Genomic DNA, 17,903 nt, shown 5'->3' on the forward strand with positions numbered 1-17,903 from the left:
GTCTGATGACCAATTAGCCTGAGGAATTCAGAGATCTTTGTCAGAATGAAGAGACGGGTGAACTGTATTTCCACTCGTGTCTATAAAAGCAGAACGCACTTCTGTAAGAATGGATGGTCATAAGGTAATTGCATTGGTTTTAATGAAAACTATGGTATCTGTGTTCTATTGGTGGTGTTATCTTGCAGATGGGAAGTTAAATCTTGCTAGAATAATGGCCCAGAACTTAAAATAAAGGAATTTTTCATTTTAATGTTATTTCTAATGGAAACGAATGGGATTTGTATTTTTTTCAGCAATGCGTATAAAGTCAACAACCACCATGCAATATATTGCTGGAGGACTTCCAACATTACGAGGCACCCTGTACTCTTTGCACCTTGTACAGTGCAAGGAAATTTAAGATGTGATATAGCAGTTGAAAGCTGCACGGAGTCGGTAAACAGCAGCGCGAACCAAATGAAAGAGACTGCGCGTACGCGTCAAAAGGCGCATGAGTGCGCGCCGAGGAACAGCGCTCATTATAACACTTGATCTTTCCTCCAAGCTTATTGCTTTACGTCTCGCTTCAATGAAACGTCTGTACGGCGACTGTCCACCTGCAATCTTACTTAACGATGCTTCTTTGAGCAGACTCCGTTTGGCTTGCAGTGAGTCGCACGTCAGGCAAGCACCCATGCGTCCGTGCAGCATACACAGCTGAGGATGTTTTGGAAAGCTATGATGGGTTACAGGGATAAAGGGTCAATAGGACAGATCGAAGAGCACACCGAGATCATCCACTTGGACACTGTTGGAAAATGACTGGTTTTGAGCACCACAGCTGTAGCCTACTGTGTGTATACTCCGGGACATTAATGTTCCCCAATGGAATGCAGAAAAGACAGAGGAAATGCAGCATTGAATGGAGTTGGCTTGTTTATTCTCTCATTAACGGATCGTACTAACCGTGCATTTCTCCACAACAGATAACACAATGCATTTGAAGACAGCAGATCTGTGACTGAAGTCTTATTTATCTGAACGCCGTAAAGTGCGTTCTCGTCAACGGAGGTAATGTAAGCACAACCGCTCATACACATGTACAGTGTTTTGTTTTCTTGGACAGTTTCCCAGTGTTTTGATCGGTAGTCGCTGTCCGTGTGCCTGATCCGCGAGGGATGGTGGAGACGCTGAGCATCGCGGTCATCGGAGCGCCTGGAGTCGGGAAAACTTCTATCATTCGTCAGTTTATTTACAATGACTTCTCTGAGGCTTACACACCCACCCAAACGCGCTACGTGTACAGACCTTCTGTTATTCTCAATGGTGTCATGTACGACCTAAAGATTTTGGACGTCCCGCCAATTTCCTCCTTTCCTTCAAGCCCGAGTCAGGTATAGTAACTCTACAAAGCCTACCGTATTGAGTAATAATGCCCAAATTATGTCTAAGATAACTTTACCCCATGTTTATAGCGAAAATTGGTGTAACTGATGTCACATTTGTGGGTAGCGCGAGCGCTTGATTCTCGATTAGCGCACGAGGCGCTTTTGTTTCTTTGACACAAAATGCGTATAAATATGTACAATTTTAAGTTTTATGGCACATTGAAAACAGACATTTCATCATTCTGTCAAAAAATGTGGCACTTTTTATGTCTGCTGATATCGCTTACAGATTCAACTTTTGTCACTGTGCAGAATGCAAGTAAAACAATGCAAGTATATTACACTATAGGCGATACTACTACGTATTTTCTGTATTATAAAGGTCAGAAAGCTGTTGTAACCTTCTGCTTTGACCTTGCACCACCCAACTGGCTCTGTCATGACATTTTTCAATTTCAACTGTCTCTGTCCTATAGATCGTCGTTTTGTTGGAAAGCTAATCTTTAATCTAACTTAATGGTTAATAAAAGACGCTTAAAAAGTTATTTCTTGAGGAATTTCATGTATTATTTCAGGAGTGAGGGGATTTCCTTCAGAAAATAACCTCTCGAAGTAGTTGCTATGGATACATGGCTTGAACTGAGCATCTGTAAGCTTATTTTCTCCAGCATCCCTCTGGCAAATATTTCTCTCTCTCTCCCTCTGTCCTCCCCCACCTCCCCCCATATCACCCTCATCTCTCTCACACACACACCATTAACTCTTCTTTCTTGACGTTGAAAACATCCTTCAGATTATTTTTGGGGGGCAGATGTTTGGAAGGTTATGGTAAAAATTTGCCAGAAATCGAGGTGTTCTTGCATTCATGAGTGCTTAAAGCAGAGGTGGGCAAACCAGGCAACCCAAGCAATTTCATTGCCCGCCAGGCGGGCGGTTTTTAAATGTTTTCAATAACATTGCGTTTCAGTTAGGATTTGGGGGAAAATTACTAATTTGATGTAATACAGACAAAATCCATAGATGGCGCGAGTCTGCTGTGCAGCATACTATAGTAAACATGAAAAGAGAGGGAGATGCGCTATTGCGCTAGCTAGACGGACATGTTTAAACGCTGCTTTCGCGTCTCGTGTCTCTTGAAGCGCTGAGGCGGGAATTTCTGTTATCAAAAGCGCATCTCGAGACACTTGCCCTGAGCGTTGAGAAAGAGTTACGGCTGTGACGTACGGCTCTGCTGTTCTGCAATCGGTCACTATTGCTGAGAAATGGTCTAAGAGAGACTGCTTTTAATTTCAATTCTTATAAATCCGATTTAGCATAATGGCGGAGTGACACAGACTGTGAAATGGTTCCCGTCTTAAGAGTTTGGTTCCAAAATGAGATAACTCCGTTTTAAAAAACAATCAAAAATCATGTAGGCCTATTTTTATTGTACATTCCAATTAATATCAATCAAAGTGCAGTTGGTTTTTTTATTTAAGCCATAGCTAATAACTCAAAAAATACAGCTAAAAACATAATTTTTGAAAACATTTTCAAACGGAGTTTTAAGTTTACCCTTTTGGTTCAGCCCTCCACTACAGTCCCATTTCTCATGTGACCCCTTGGGATTAATTGCACGCCCCTGAATTATAGGAATATTTGAAAATGTCAAGAGTAAAAAATTATGTATACTGTAAATTATTATAATAATGTGTCTTAAATGACAGTGCGCAAATGTTTTGCCATTTTTTTCAATATAAAAGTATTTATAAAACACAGGGTAGAAGGAATTGCATGTACATACTCTACAGTAGGCCTGTTTATCAAATTTCAGTTTGGAATAAATAAAAAAAGATTGAATTTAATGTGCGAATAATATGCGTCCCTTAACAAGGATTCGAAAACATGATGTGGCCCTCCAGGTAAAAAGTTTGCCCACCCCTGGCTTAAAGTATCCTGCTCTTTAAGACCCAGTTCTCTGAAGAAATGACACAATGTTTGAAAACATTAAAAATCACAAATGCTTATAATAAGAGCTTGAATAGCTTTTGGTGTGTTTGATTACAGCTCTGTCTTCAGAAACATTGATCCTTATAGAAGACAAAAAATCTGCTAAAACCTGTTAAAATTCTTTGCAGCTCCTGTCATCCTGACCACACAGTTTAAAGCCCAGAGCACTGCAGATGAAACAATAACATTTCGTTCTGCTTTGACCTTTTCAGTTAGCAGACTGAAGGAAAATCAACAAAATTCCCTCTACTACAAAAAATACCTGTTGGTTTGACCTTATTTTATTAATTCATTACTGGTTTGCACAACAATGAATGAATGCTACTTGAAAAATTAAAAGTTTAGAACAGGTTTGTTTTGTTGATTGTATTGTAAGCCATATTCTTGCCTTATTTACCCCAGCAATAGCAAATTCCCTGCACTGTAAGCACTTCACACAGCCTGAAGACCCACTTCAGATAGAGACCACCAAGGTCACCCGGGCAACGAGTGATTCTATTGATTGCTGCCAGCATTTTTATTACCGGTTAAGAAGTAAAAGAGTCTTGAAAACGGCAAAAACAATGAGAAAAATTCAGTCCGATGCAGCGGACAGCATTGAGCTTCCAGCAAAGCATAGCAGACAGGAGAACCTAAAGATAAAGGTGTGTGGATATCTTTTTATTAAAAATGCTGCTGGCTGTTAGAGATTATTATGTTAGACGTCAATGAGATTCTGGTGTTAGATTATTGTGCTTTCACAGCAGCGTAATGCAATTTATAAAACTGAAGTAAAAAAATACAGTCAAGAAATAAAACAACATAGACATGCTTTAAATAACAAATCCTTAGTGGTGTGTTACGAATCTCAACTCAAGTGGATACCAATGTTTCCAATGATCTAGGATAGTATTTAATTTAGTAAAGATGTGAGTGTGCACCTGAGATGTTGTGTGAAGGCTCTTGTGTGGAGCAGTTTTAAAAAAATCGGAGAAAACCGTGTTTCTGTATAGTATTGAAATATGCATTTTTTCTGGTACATTAGCTGATAGTTGCTATATAGACAACCGTGAAACATTTTCTGAGGATGCTTGGTAACTTTCACGAGTGAATGTCGCAGTTTGCTCACATGATGCAATGGCAGATGGAGCCGATCAAAAGCCAGCATGATTCAGGATTTCCTGTTTTTGCCATAGGCTCTCTCTTCCTCTCTCTCACTATTGTTCTCACTATTATATTAACTGAGATTTCAATGAGACATTCCCAGGGTTGGTCATGTACTTCCTTTTGGTTAAATGTTAGGGCCCAAAATACTAGCTGGGGTGAATGTAAGTGCTGCCCCCTGGAGTTTTTTTTGAATATCTTTTGCCAGAAAAGTGGAAAATGATTAACTTTGCTTTGTTGTTGTTTTTTTTCCTCATGCTCCTCATGTCAGCAGGTCTTTTTCATTTAAGCTTTGTGCTAAATCTCTGTAGTTGTGCTGTCACACTGTCTGTTCACATTTTGAATGTTGAAGACATTGACTTTTCAGATTCGTTTCCTCTTGTTCTTTGCCTCTTGCTCATTTCGTAAACGTCTCCTTCTCGTTCAGTCTCAAGAATGAATGTGATTTATCACAGAATCTAGTGTTCCTTTTAGTTCTCCAGCTCTGATCCATGTATTTTTAGTTATTAAAGAGTCTAGTTTTTGTTTGGTGACTTCCTGTGCCTTTCTTTGTGTTATACTCAGTTTATGATATTTTTATCCTCCAACCTGTACAGAAGTCAATCTTTTTAAAACCATTGCGACATATTTAAGCAAGTTCCCTAACTTTCAGATCCCATGATGCAGCTGTTTTCAGGTTTTATTCTTATTTGGACACATTTGGTCCCTACAACTTGCCAGACAAACACCTTTAACACCTTTTTGCAAAAACGTTAAACATGATGTAGAAAGCATGAATTTAGAGTCCTTATCATGGTAATTATATATAGTATAGAGGTTTTCCAAGTAGAATCCCCCCCCCAAAGTTGTTCCAAACCTGTATAATTCCTTTGTTCTGTTGAACACAAAGAAAGATATTTGGAAGAATGTCAGCAACTGACATTTCTGGGACATCATTGACTACCACAGTAGGAAAAATTAAAATGGTAGTCAAAGGTGCCCCAGAACTGTTTGCTTTTCTACATTCTTCAAAATATATTCTTTTGTGTTTAACAGAAAAAAAAAATGATACAATGATTTTTCCTACTATGGTAGTCAATGTCCGTTGCCAACATTTTTCCAAATATCTTTACTTTGTGTTCAAGAGAACAAAGAAATGTATACAGGTTTGGAACAAGGGTGAGTAAATGATGACAGCATTTTCATTTTTAGGTGGAGTATCCCTTTAAAACATAAAAAAATATTGACCGTTCAAGGTCAGATGTTCTCATCTTCCTTGTGTTTAAAAAGATGTATTGCTAATTTGATGCATAATCATAAATCATGCTGCCACTGCGTAAAGTCTATAGCCACAGATGTAATAAATCTAACTGCAATCCTCGGCATACAATTAAGAGATGTAATTCACTAATTATTCGATCAATCGCCAGAGACTGAGCCTGAAATAAAGACAATGCCAAATGAACAAACTGTGAAGTTCCCTATAGCACCAAATGATTTAGAAGATGAGGATGAGGACTTGGCTTGTTGTTGTCTAGTTTGTTGTCATATCCACATCTGGCACATTTTTCAACCAACCAGTGATTAGACTATAACAGGATTTCTTTAGATGTATGTTAGTATAATTACTTTCTGCCCCCAGTCATGACTAAACAGTTGAAATTCAGATGTAGGGGGTAATTTATAAATCACAATAAGTCCCCAGATAATACTAATCCCATGCGGATAGGGCTTTTGAGGGTTTCAAGAGCAGGTGAGAAAATAGAAAGCAATCTTTAATAAAAAATCATCTTTGCACACTGCTGCTATTGTTAAATAGACGTCCCTTCTTGCTCATGTTTAAGTCTGACAATATTTTAACAATGTTTTGTCTTTCCAAGCTGTTCATCCAGAACTACACACGCACAGTAGAAAATCACGTTTATTTAAAAATTCCCATGGCAGCCTTTAGCAAGCTTCACGCTTTCCAGATCAACGATTTCTGGTGGACAACTTCCAAAGACATGGATAAATTCCTGGCCCAGATCAAAGCTGAATTACCATGAATGTGGATTTGAATGAGTCTCTCCACTCACGGGGAAGAATAGCACTGTGGATTGAGAGAGACGTGATTCTATTTATAGCTTTCAGGGAGATGGCACTGCATCTAAAACATCTAACAGGCACACTGAGGGAACATTCATGTTCTCTGCAGGAGAGACCGAAAGCTTTGAGTCTCGTCTTTAATTTATAAATCGATAATAGCTTTAATCTACCCAGTGATCACTGGACTAGAAAATCCCATAGACCATTGAGCTTGTGTTAAAACCTGAGAACTATCATAGTATCAAAATCGAAAACTGTTACTCTTATTCACGAGCTAAAGATGGATTTAAACCCAATCCTTCTGGTTTTAAAGATAGGAGAGGCAATAGAAATACCTTCAATCAGACATCAGCGAGTTTATTTGCATGCCTAACCGCTTTATTACTCCACGTGTGACGTGAGTATGCATACGTGCATCTCAGCCTGGCACATCGCAGCGCTCATCCCTAAGCGTAAGAGATAAAATATTATCACTGTGCTGTTTTTCCAGCACCCCCAGAGGATGATGGTAATTTTTCTCCCGTAAGGACGAACGTGCAACCACCGTCTTTTGCAGTTGACATCGATTTTCTTTACAAGCAGGATCAGCTTGTGACGAATGGCTTCAATTTGACTTCCCTCTACCCCACCCCAAACACCACACACACACACACACACACACACACACACACACACACACACACACACACGCGCGCATGCATGCACACCAATCAATATGACAATTAAACAGGATCTGATGGAATCTCAAGGGACAGACTCACACAAACACCACATGGAAACTATCAAGTGCAACCATCAGCTTTTTCAAAAAGGTTCATAATGACTCAGCTCTGCCAGGATTTGATTGAATTTCTGCAGAAATTCTATTGTATTGCACGATACCAGTTGGATGTGTTCCTAGACCGCCTGTCCTATTGCTCTTGGAAGAATATTGCAATCACCAAATCAGATTTTAGGGTTAGGTTCGAAGGAAAAGCATCCTTTCTATTTGTTTCAGGTTGTTGTAATTTCAGTGTTCTTTATGGACTGGAGGAAGTTTTTAGATCTTTAAGTATAGTACAGTATGGTTTTACATTATATTACAAGTCTAGGCCTATAGTACAAACTCAAAATTTTAAGAGAAATATCTCACTGTTCCATTATTTTTTTATAATTTCAGGGTAGTTGTAGGTTTGGTTTTTCTTAGGGTGAGAATTACGTATGTTTCATAAGAATGTTGTTTCAGGACCAGCATGTTGATTCAGTACGCCCTTAGCAAAATCATTGTCACCCAGAAGGATAACCATGTACGGTAAATGATGTAAATGGATATTGCAATTGATATTCAGTTCATAACATAAAAGCTCTGTTGAGAGCAGAAGAGGGAGAAGGGGAAGAGAAGATGAGGTCAGCGTGTCATGGCTGAAGCAATTTGCTCCCTGCTTCTTTCAGCTGCTCCCCATTCAGCAATGTGGTGTAATTACTGTAGGTAAATCATTACTATTCATTGTCCGTCATCTTATATTCTCTCCCTCTCTATTGAGCTAACAAGAGCGGCTACTATAATGTACCAGAATACAAATGACAGTGGACACACAGACAGACGTGCTAAATACATATATATGAATATATATGAATATAAATGTATGTATGTATCTATGTATGTTTGTATATATGTATAGTCTATGTGTGTATACACACACACACACATATATATATATATATATATATACACCTACACCCATCCTGTGCGCGTTGGGCTTTCATTGCCTTAAATAGAGTCCTGGCGTAAAAAAACAATGAGGGTGTGATTTGACATTTATAAGCATTTTTGTGGTGTCTGATGTGCCGGGTTTCTTAATTTGATGTCTTCTTGCAATCAAAATCACATTCAACTATCTGGATTAGTGAGCCTTTATTTATTTATTTAATCTTATTTGATTTGATCAGGTTTTATTTTCATTATAAAAATGACTTTATATTGTGATGTTTTGTTAAAAACATAATTTCGAATGAAAACCGTCCAGGTACAGGTATATCTGAACATTTCCTTTTTCTTTTATATATTTCATATTTATAATAATAATAATTTTATTTAAAGTGTCATTTTTGTTTGTAAATGGATATTGCAATTGATATTCAGTTCATAACATAAAAGCTCTGTTGAATGAATGAATTTTGTTTGTCATTTTGCTGTGTTCAAACTGCATATCCTGGTTATCTTGCTTTTTGTTGTAATTGTAAAAATATAGTACTGTGACGAATTCAAACTAAAAACCAAAATGCAATGTTGTAAGAATGTTTTGCTCTGAGCTTATTTGCATATTTTCAACTTATAAAAGTAATACAATTGCCTTATTTTGAATGAACTTTAAGTAATTATCTGCTTTGGAATTTAAGGGTTAGTCACCTTATGTTCAAATGTGTTTTAATTGTTCATTTGTTTGCTACAGGAATGGTTGGATGTACGGTGTAGAGGAGTCCGCAGTGCAAACGCCTATGTTCTGGTTTATGACATCTGCTGTGTGGAGAGCTTTGAGTATGTCAAGATGATCCGACAGCAAATCGTGGATAGCAGGTACGGTAGAGCTCATTCGGAACTTGAAATACCCCACCTCAAATAAAAGAGAACGGTTTTCCTGTTCTGATATATTTCTAGTATCGTTCAGCCTGGCACCATAGTGACCACTTGTTGGTGAGGCACATCAGTGATAAATGTGATTTTCCAAGCTGTGGCGACAGACTAATAATGAGTTTTGATGTTTTTAATAACAGTCGCCCCTCATTTCACTCTGTGATGCTGTGATAATGAGCTGACATTTGAGAATATGGATGAGTGACAGCTACAGAGCAGAGACACAGTTACCATTTGCTTTAGCTGATAAGAAATAATAGATGCCAGTGAGGAAGCTTTTCATATATGCATGTCTTGTCCTCTGAGACATAGGGTTTGATGTATTTACATAAAGGTCTTATGTTCACTGAATGAGTGACAGGAAAGGTCTGCAGTTTCCACCTTTGACCCTTAAGCCCTCCCACAGTATCTCCCCTATATTATTTATATTCCCAGCTCATCTGCTTTGAAAACTCCACAGCTAAATATTTCAATTTTATTGGGGTGCTTTTTGCCTTTATGTCAGAGGAGATTGTGTTTAAAAAAAGCTCTGGCTGTCAATAATTTATTTAATCGTTCTCAATTTTTAAATATGTAAAGAGTGCATAGAGGTGTATGATGTGACAGAGAATACCAAATGTAGTCTCCAGTGCATTTTGCATGCATAAGGTGTACTGAGATAAGATTTAAAACTGTGGTGTAGAGGATTTCACAAAAAGTGTTCGGACTAAACAGAGATTTGAATGGTTTGAGAGATAGTGAGGGGGAAAGGGGGAGCCATACTGGGAAAAGATTCTGTAGATAAACTGAATGAAACGGGCATAAATCAGTGTAAAACGTGACACACACAAACAGACATGAGCTATCAGAACGCAATGCTGTGGATCTGTTTGACAGATTATTCATCTCTGTGGGATTTGCCTTTTATGCTCATACACAAACACACTCACATGTACACAATTCAGTAAAGCTTTAGGAATCACAAGCAGAATTTGTACATCTGTAGTGACAAATAAAACATAGGGTGAGTTAAGGTAAAGTGGGGCACTTTTATTGAGGTGAGCGGCACTTTGTGGCCAACTTTACCATCATTTACATATTCAATAGGACCATTGGTGTATGGGAACCCAGTTCAATATAGTATATACACAATTTTTAACCGACCAGTCATTGAATTTATATATTCAAATAAGCTTGTAATTCTTTGGATTTTTTATTTTGTAATACTTGTCTTTTCTAAAATACAAGTAAAAATGAATAATTTAATTTAAGCACCTTGTGCGCCAGAATACTAATTCAATTCTCACATGTTTTATGTAAAAGCTGCACACACTAAGCATAAAACCCCCTCGGTTCCTCATAACATGTGTGTGACCTTCAAGCACCGTCGAGCTCTGAGAAAGGACACTCATCATGCATTTTCCAGCACACACACACACATTATGAGCTCACTTCCTTTGTTGAGCCTGTCAAGGAGCTGAGGGGCTTTTTGTGTTTTCACGTGTGCTTTTGCATGTATGTTTGACAAAGATACTAGTGTATACATCAAGAGAAAATCAGCCTGCAAGTGTAGGAGTGCAAAAATGAGCAAGCACAATTTGTGCCACATAAATGCCACATAGATTGATTCCCTTGTGGTCGGTTTGTAATACTTGCTGATTCGTTTTTGCTTATTGCTCTTTTCTCTTCCTACTTCACTCTCTCTCTCTCTGTCTCTCTGTAAGAGTGTCCAGCAATAGTGAAGTACCCATCCTGGTTGTGGGCAGTAAGAGGGACCTGCAGCGTCACAGGTTTACCCAGCGCAGGGCCGTGTCCGTCCTGGTAAAGAAGACCTGGAAGTGCGGTTACGTCGAGTGTTCCGCCAAGTATAATTGGCACGTGCTTCTGCTCTTCAAAGAGCTCCTGGGAATCGCCGTGGCACGGGGACTGCGTCCAAACCACACCTCTATTCGCCTGCAGGGGGCATTGCAGAGGAACCGCTGTAATGTCATGTGACAGATATGTAGCCTTTTTTGAAGCACCTCATGACAGAAGTCGATTTTTTATGCTTATTTAGGACTTGCTTATCTTATTTATGATTTCAAAAGTCCAAGCTGGTCTTAAATGAGCATTGAAAGTCAACTTTGCTGTAGTGCTGAACTTATCACCAGGACGAATATGGACAAACTGTCAATCAAAACGGCTGGAATATTAACACCTTGGGGCCTGTAGGTTACTGATGTGTAAATGTGATGGGTTACTTTATCTACCACTGGTTTCACTTTTTCTGCTCTACGTCAAAAAACAGGAAATTGAAATCTCTGAAAAGGAACCAGATGGAATATGGAGATATGGAATTATGGAATTATTCATTTTACCAAAGTTTGTCAGGTCAAAAGTAAGATTTTACTGGATCATCTGTTTATATTATAAATCCCTTTTCCTCCTCTCTTTCTCTACATTCAGACATTCTATGTGTGAAGATGTATCACAGTATGACGATTTTAAACTGTTGCTTGGATACTTAGTAAAGTGGGCTACTGAGGGGCGTACTTAGGGCTTAAGATATATTAAGTATATTGTTGAGTGCAAGTTTGTAAACCCATTAGAAATCTATTGTCCTCATCAGATTGGATTTTAAAATACACGTTATGACATCACAGTAATTTTTAAGAATATGAGAGTAAAGCGGAAAAAAAATTGTCTCAAAAAATCGTTAAAACCGTTCTGTTTATTTATTGATCATTTTGGCACATTTAGCAGACGGTTCCTATTAAAACATTAATATTCTAAGACCTCATTGCCACAAAATCTGCAGGTATAATTCTGAATTACTTTCACCCTCAATGACCGTATTGCAATGGAGTCTAAAAAATTTGCGTGAAATTCCCCAAAATGTAGACTGTTATAATAACAATTTTAAAACTCTAACAAAACTTTCACATTTGCCTTGGTCCACAATTTATTCATCCAGTAGCTGTCCAAAATAAGTAGCAAATTCTTTGTAATGAGCCCTTCTCAATGTTTCACCTGCTGTGAATGACCTTCCATGCACATTAGTATTAGGTCTCATTGTGTATTTATGAACTTTTAAGATTCTCTAAGACAACCACATAACGACAGTACGCGTTCACCAGATGCCCTGCTAAATCAAGTTACCATGGCAAACCTCCTACCTCCTAAATGTACATTGAAGCAACAAGGCACAAAATAAAGTCTTCCTCTGGCAAGCTAGTGAGGTGTTATGTACATATTTCAGCAAGCGTGTACTGTACAATCACTAGCTGCTGGAAGCCGCGAGAAGTGATGATAGAGCTAGCAGATCGTCTTGGGTTTCCCACAGATTTTTGCTGAAGCAAGAACACGTACACATAGATGCAGAGGAGGTTATCTCCTTTACCGCAGTGGACTGCAGTCTGTAAGACAGTGGGCGACAGAGACATCCACTTCTTCCCCTCTTAGAGCATATCTGAATGCTGAATACACAGAAGTGCTTCAGCATCTGCAGAGATTTAGGTTGATGTGACATTTTGCGCTCATCTGGGACTAGTTTTTAATGCTGCAATCTACTAATGCAGAAAATAGATGGGCTTTTACCGATCATAATGAGCTTGAAATGAAATAAAACAGAGAGTTATCCGTGGAGACGGAGACGGCTGGCCATGTGATGTGTGTGATGGTGCACAGAGCTGTCATACTTTTTTAGATGGTGGGGCTTTGGCACACAGGTGAAGGTTCATTTGACCGAGAAAACTGATGGTTGCAGACTGTGATTACTGAGATGTGTCATCACAAAATCTTCTCTCTGCATACTTCCATAAGCCACATCCACCTAGACAGATTTTCCATGTCAGTAAATGTTCAAATATTCTCATGGACAAAGTGTGCACGGGAATACATAAAGACATTGAACTTTTTACACACAAAGCATATCTAACCGTTATCTATGCACTTGTACATGCCTGTTATGGCTCAAAAGAGCTGCCAGCAGAGAGATCCTTAGTGAAATTAGTGTCTTATGTCATCTTTTAGATTTCCTTTTGTTTTATCGTTAAAATATTCAATAGAATTGAATTGTGTCTTCTGTTTAATGGAGCTGCATGCTTTAATTGGCAAAATCATTCAGGGGTAAATTGCACTGATGTTCCTGCTGTACAGTACATCCACGAATGAGTACAAGCAGATCTTTGTAATAGCATTTTGTTTATTATTCATATTATTATTTTGTTTTCATTTGTTTGTTAGTGTGAAATAAGCATAGAATTTAGTTTATGTGTAAGTGATGGAGAAACGTTCAGGCTGGTATACAACTGCAGAGAAGGAATTATTTGCATGCCAAACTGTGTTACTAGGTTGTGGACTGAGGATTAGACAACATGTAGCAATGTCACGTTCTCGTAACTTTTGGATTGTGTTCTGTGGTGGTCATGTTAAAGGTTTTTAACTGTAACATTTCAGACATGAATATGATTTTTTTCAGTAGGATTGTGTTTCAGTTTGTTATAGATGTTAAAGGGCTACTTGCTTTTTCTAAAATTGAAACAAATGATAGTCATAATGTTTCATCAATGAAAATTAATAAACTCTTTTAAACAATGTCTGAGTTCATTTTTCTCTTGCGTTAAATGTTTTATAATCACTTACCGAATGATGCCACAATTGCTGCTCTGTGGCGCCATCAGTTGGCGAGAGATCATAAGACATTGCATGAATATTCGATAAAATAATGTTTTTCTAACATTGAAATTTCACAATACTGACCTATACATTTGGTTTACACAAACCAAATGAATACACGGTAGTTCTACAAAAACGAGGTGCTGACCCTGTTTTAAAGGTCCATTAAAATAGAATTAAATGCATGTTTATGTCAGGGAAAATGGGCAAAATGAAAATATAATGGAGATACACTCTAAAAAAATGGTGCTATATAGCACTAAAAGTGTTTCTTGGCTCGCAATCATAGGGGAAGCACATACTGTATATATAGAACCTTATCTTGGTTCTTCAGTGGTTCCTCAAAGCTTCTTCAGCGGTTCTTTGGGATGACTGCTATAAAGAACAGCTGAAGAACCATACAGGGGCTTATCAGGTTCTTTTTTTACGAAAGCGGCAATAGCACCTCAGTCATAATTGCACGCTATACTGAAGAACCTCTGAAGAACCACTGAAGCACCAAGATATAGTTCTATAGCACTTAAAGTTGTTCCCCTAGGATTACAAGCCTAGAACCACTTTTAGTGCTATATAGCATCATTTTTTTTAATTGATCTTAGGCCTAGTATTTGATCTCTGACACTAGAATACACAAAGAGAAACACAGCATGAGCAAATGAATTTAAGCACTTTTTTAGACTTTGTAAGCAGTATTTACACTTTTTTTAATTAAATGTTCGTTTAAGCTGAAATCTGCCAACATTTTTGTAAATATCTTTCTTTGTGTTAAACACATGAAAGAAATTCAAACAAGTTGAACAACTTGAGGGTGAGTAAATTAAGGGTGGAGTATCCCTTTAAACACGTGCCGTACTTGGTTTATTCATTACAGTGCACTGTAAAATGTGTCTGATGAGGCAACTCTGTAGTAACAGTTGTCGCGTGGCGCTCTCATCTCACGCCAGTGGTCGTCGCTCGCTACTCTCCGTCTCTCCGTTATCCGGGAGCGAAGGGGGGAGTGCGTTGTTTCTATCTCCCTTCCCCAGCCCGTTCATCTCAGCGCTTCGGTGGTGAGTTTATGGGGAGAGTGGCCGCTCCCTGCAGCGGCCCTGGCAGGATCGTGTCCTTTCTCACCGCGGTTCCGTGCTTATCCTGCAAACAGGAACAGCGGCGGCGACGGCATCAGTCTGCGGCAGCGGAACGAGGCAGCAGGAGGAGGATGAGCGAGCAGGGAAAGAGTGCCGCGTCCACGCCTGCAAGCGGGACACCAGTCCCGGGCTCAGACACGTACAAAGGCTGGCTCTTTAAATGGACCAACTATATCAAAGGTTACCAGCGCAGATGGTTCGTGCTCAGCAATGGACTGCTGTCCTATTACAGGTATCACGCTTCGTCCCATAAACATGTCATGCAACTATTTTAATATAATAATAATTTCTAAATTGTCATTTATTTATTGCGAGAACGCATTTGCGCGGAACTGTGTTGTGTTCATATGTTTGTGTGGTCGGTGAGTGTAGGAGTTTGGGATCTCAAAGGCGGGTCATGTAAACTGTCAAACACACATGCGAGAACTCCGCGCACTTTATGAGCGCTTCTCTAGTGTTGACACATGCTAGTTCACCTCTCAACATCCATCCTTATTTTACTTCACACATTTCATTATTTCTTTTTAACCGGTTCCCCACATGTCAGTATGAACATATAAACGCCTGTCTCAGCCTGACATTGTCAATGAAAGCAATGTGCTGTGTTAGGATTAGCGCTTCAGCTAGCGTGTTTGCTAACGTCAACTGATGTTCTCATACAGAGATGCTGTATGTGACGCGTATGAGAGTCACTGCATTTCTATTTATCTGACAACCTACTTTTGCTTATTTATGTGGGCGTGTCTTTTCAATTTCAGCCTAATAATACATTTACGGCTAATATGTTATTATGGGAAACTAGGTGATGATTATTTTGTCTTGTGCGTAATAAGCCCCTGGCTACAGATGTGTTAGCCAGTGTTAGCTAAGCCTGTGTACGCCGAGCAATCCGGAACACACAAACATTTACCATGGAAACCGTTGCTACAGACAGTTAATGGAATACACTGCATGTATAATTCGCAACTGTCATTAAATTTAAAGTGTGAAAGCTCATTAAATGGGATTTCATACACATTTTGAATACTTTTTACAAGGAACATTGTGTTTAACTGTGGGACGTTGGCAGTGACAATACAACACTCAATCGATTGTGTTGTTTATCTGTGTCTAATGACAGGGACCAAGATATCTGATGATGTGTAGCCGCCTATGTTTGCAGTGATACAGTATCACTTTAAAATTTAAACGCCCTCAACATGTGTCACCTGTGTGCTCGGCCACTAACACCTGTTGTTCAAGAGGTCCTTAGGCCAGCATTAGTGATCATGTTTCGTCTTTCATCAGGAGGGCAGGTGGATACCATGATGTCTGTCATTATACCTTATTATTATATTACTATTTTAATTGGTTCATTACAACATCTCAGTCTTGTCCCTCAGAGACCTTAAATTATTTAGTTGATTTCGATATTGCACATTGTAATCTGTAATACCTGAAAAATATATATATTGCTTAATATTTCTCTTCATATATTTCTTAATTAAACCACAATAATAATTTAATTTTGTATATCGTACAATGTCCCATTGGCGGTGATTCTGCAATCTCTTAAATATTGCATAACAGCTGCCTTGAAATAATACGTTTCGTCTAAAATACTTTCTTGTCCCATATGAAGAAAGCTGAGAATATTGCACATGTGTTGTTTCCAACAAGGTAATAGTGGACATTTAAGAGCCTAAAATTATTACTCTGTGTCATTTCGTCTAGGGCTGAAACAAGGCCTGAAACAATTTTTACGGATTTGGTAAACAAAGTAACATACAGTGTATACATTTAGTGTGTTCCCTGGGAATCTCTGGAAGACTGTACATACACTCAAAATATGCATACAGATGTTTACAATAACTCAATATTTCTAATACTTCAAAAAATGATGTAAAATCTAAGATTATTATTATTTAGCAAGTTATGACATATTGCATTTTGCTCCGATATTATGTAGCACTAATTCAGTCTTTAAAATGACTCCCAAAGCATGAATGCTGCAAAGTATACAAAAGATTAAAAGTTTTGCAACCGCTAAAATGAGTTGTTATCAGATGTTCTTGAGGGTCATTGCGATAACATTACAGAGTAGATCAGTTGTCAAGCGGCTAATGAAATAAGGCCAAAGGATCTTGTTAGAGCACTAAGGCAATGCACATCGCTCAGTATCTCTACGGGATTCCTCACACAGTAGGCCACAGGGTTTCCACCCACCCTGGACAGTCGGAGGGAAAAGTGACACTCTGCTCTTCTCTATTAATAGTCTATTATGGTGAAATGTGATTGCAGTAGTGTAAGGCTAGATCGGCTGTCATCTGAGAGCTAGGGCTATGGTGTGCACGTAGCCAACACGAAAGGAGCGTCTGGATAATGTGTTGCACTAATGTTTGCAAAATACATTGAGCAAGGGGGGCAGAGAATGTGACAGTTTGTCTGAATACTGTATGTTTCAAAGTCCGTGCATGACAGAAGTCTTTAGATTAGGATTTTTTAAATTACTAGGAGTGACTTTGGGAAAGACAAACATAATAGATTTTCATGACTGTAAAAAACGGTAATTTTACTGAAATTTCAAGTATTTTTGAAACGCGGTAAAAGACATGTCACTTTTCACTTTACAAAAAATGTTATTTTACTTTTCTTTTCTGACGCTCCAGCTACCGGAATATTACCGTTAGTATTTTTGAATGTGTAAAATTATGGATTTCTGGGCTGTTTTTCCTTTATTTACAGGACAGTTTGGAGCAGGTAGGAAAAATGGGAAACTGGTTTTGGGACGTGATATGAGAACCTAAACCTGCATTCCCAGCATGCAGGCAGTATTCCAGATTACTTGAAAATGACATGCTGGTGTGTTTGGTATATGTTTGGAGCTAAACTCTGCAGCACAATGGCCCACTTCTGATTTACACTGTATTTTATGTCTTTATTTTTATTAATCCATTAGTGGTCGATATATTGCAAGTCAAG

The 17,903-nt window shown here is 38.5% G+C and overlaps 2 protein-coding genes across 4 annotated transcripts in view; both read left to right on the forward strand.

The window, feature by feature from the left end:
* Positions 1-1,160: 1,160 nt before the first annotated feature.
* Positions 1,161-11,154, forward strand: rasl10a (RAS-like, family 10, member A). Its single transcript, XM_057349644.1, has 3 exons — positions 1,161-1,376; positions 8,999-9,123; positions 10,884-11,154. Exons 1-3 carry the CDS (start codon positions 1,161-1,163, stop codon positions 11,152-11,154), a joined length of 612 nt encoding a protein of 203 aa, XP_057205627.1.
* Positions 11,155-14,685: 3,531 nt separating this feature from the next.
* Positions 14,686-17,903, forward strand: part of osbp2b (oxysterol binding protein 2b) — a 45,227-nt gene continuing 42,009 nt past the window's right edge. The window contains exon 1 of one of the 3 annotated variants that reach the window (XM_057322512.1): positions 14,686-15,174. In XM_057322512.1, coding sequence (XP_057178495.1) covers positions 14,873-15,174 — 302 coding nt within the window. In that variant the 5' untranslated portion in view covers positions 14,686-14,872. The remainder of the gene's footprint in view (positions 15,175-17,903) is intronic. The other 2 variants (XM_057322522.1, XM_057322531.1) reach the window with 2 other exon arrangements.

The sequence above is a fragment of the Triplophysa rosa genome, linkage group LG2 (assembly GCF_024868665.1).
Source record: "Triplophysa rosa linkage group LG2, Trosa_1v2, whole genome shotgun sequence".
Lineage (NCBI taxonomy): Eukaryota > Metazoa > Chordata > Actinopteri > Cypriniformes > Nemacheilidae > Triplophysa > Triplophysa rosa.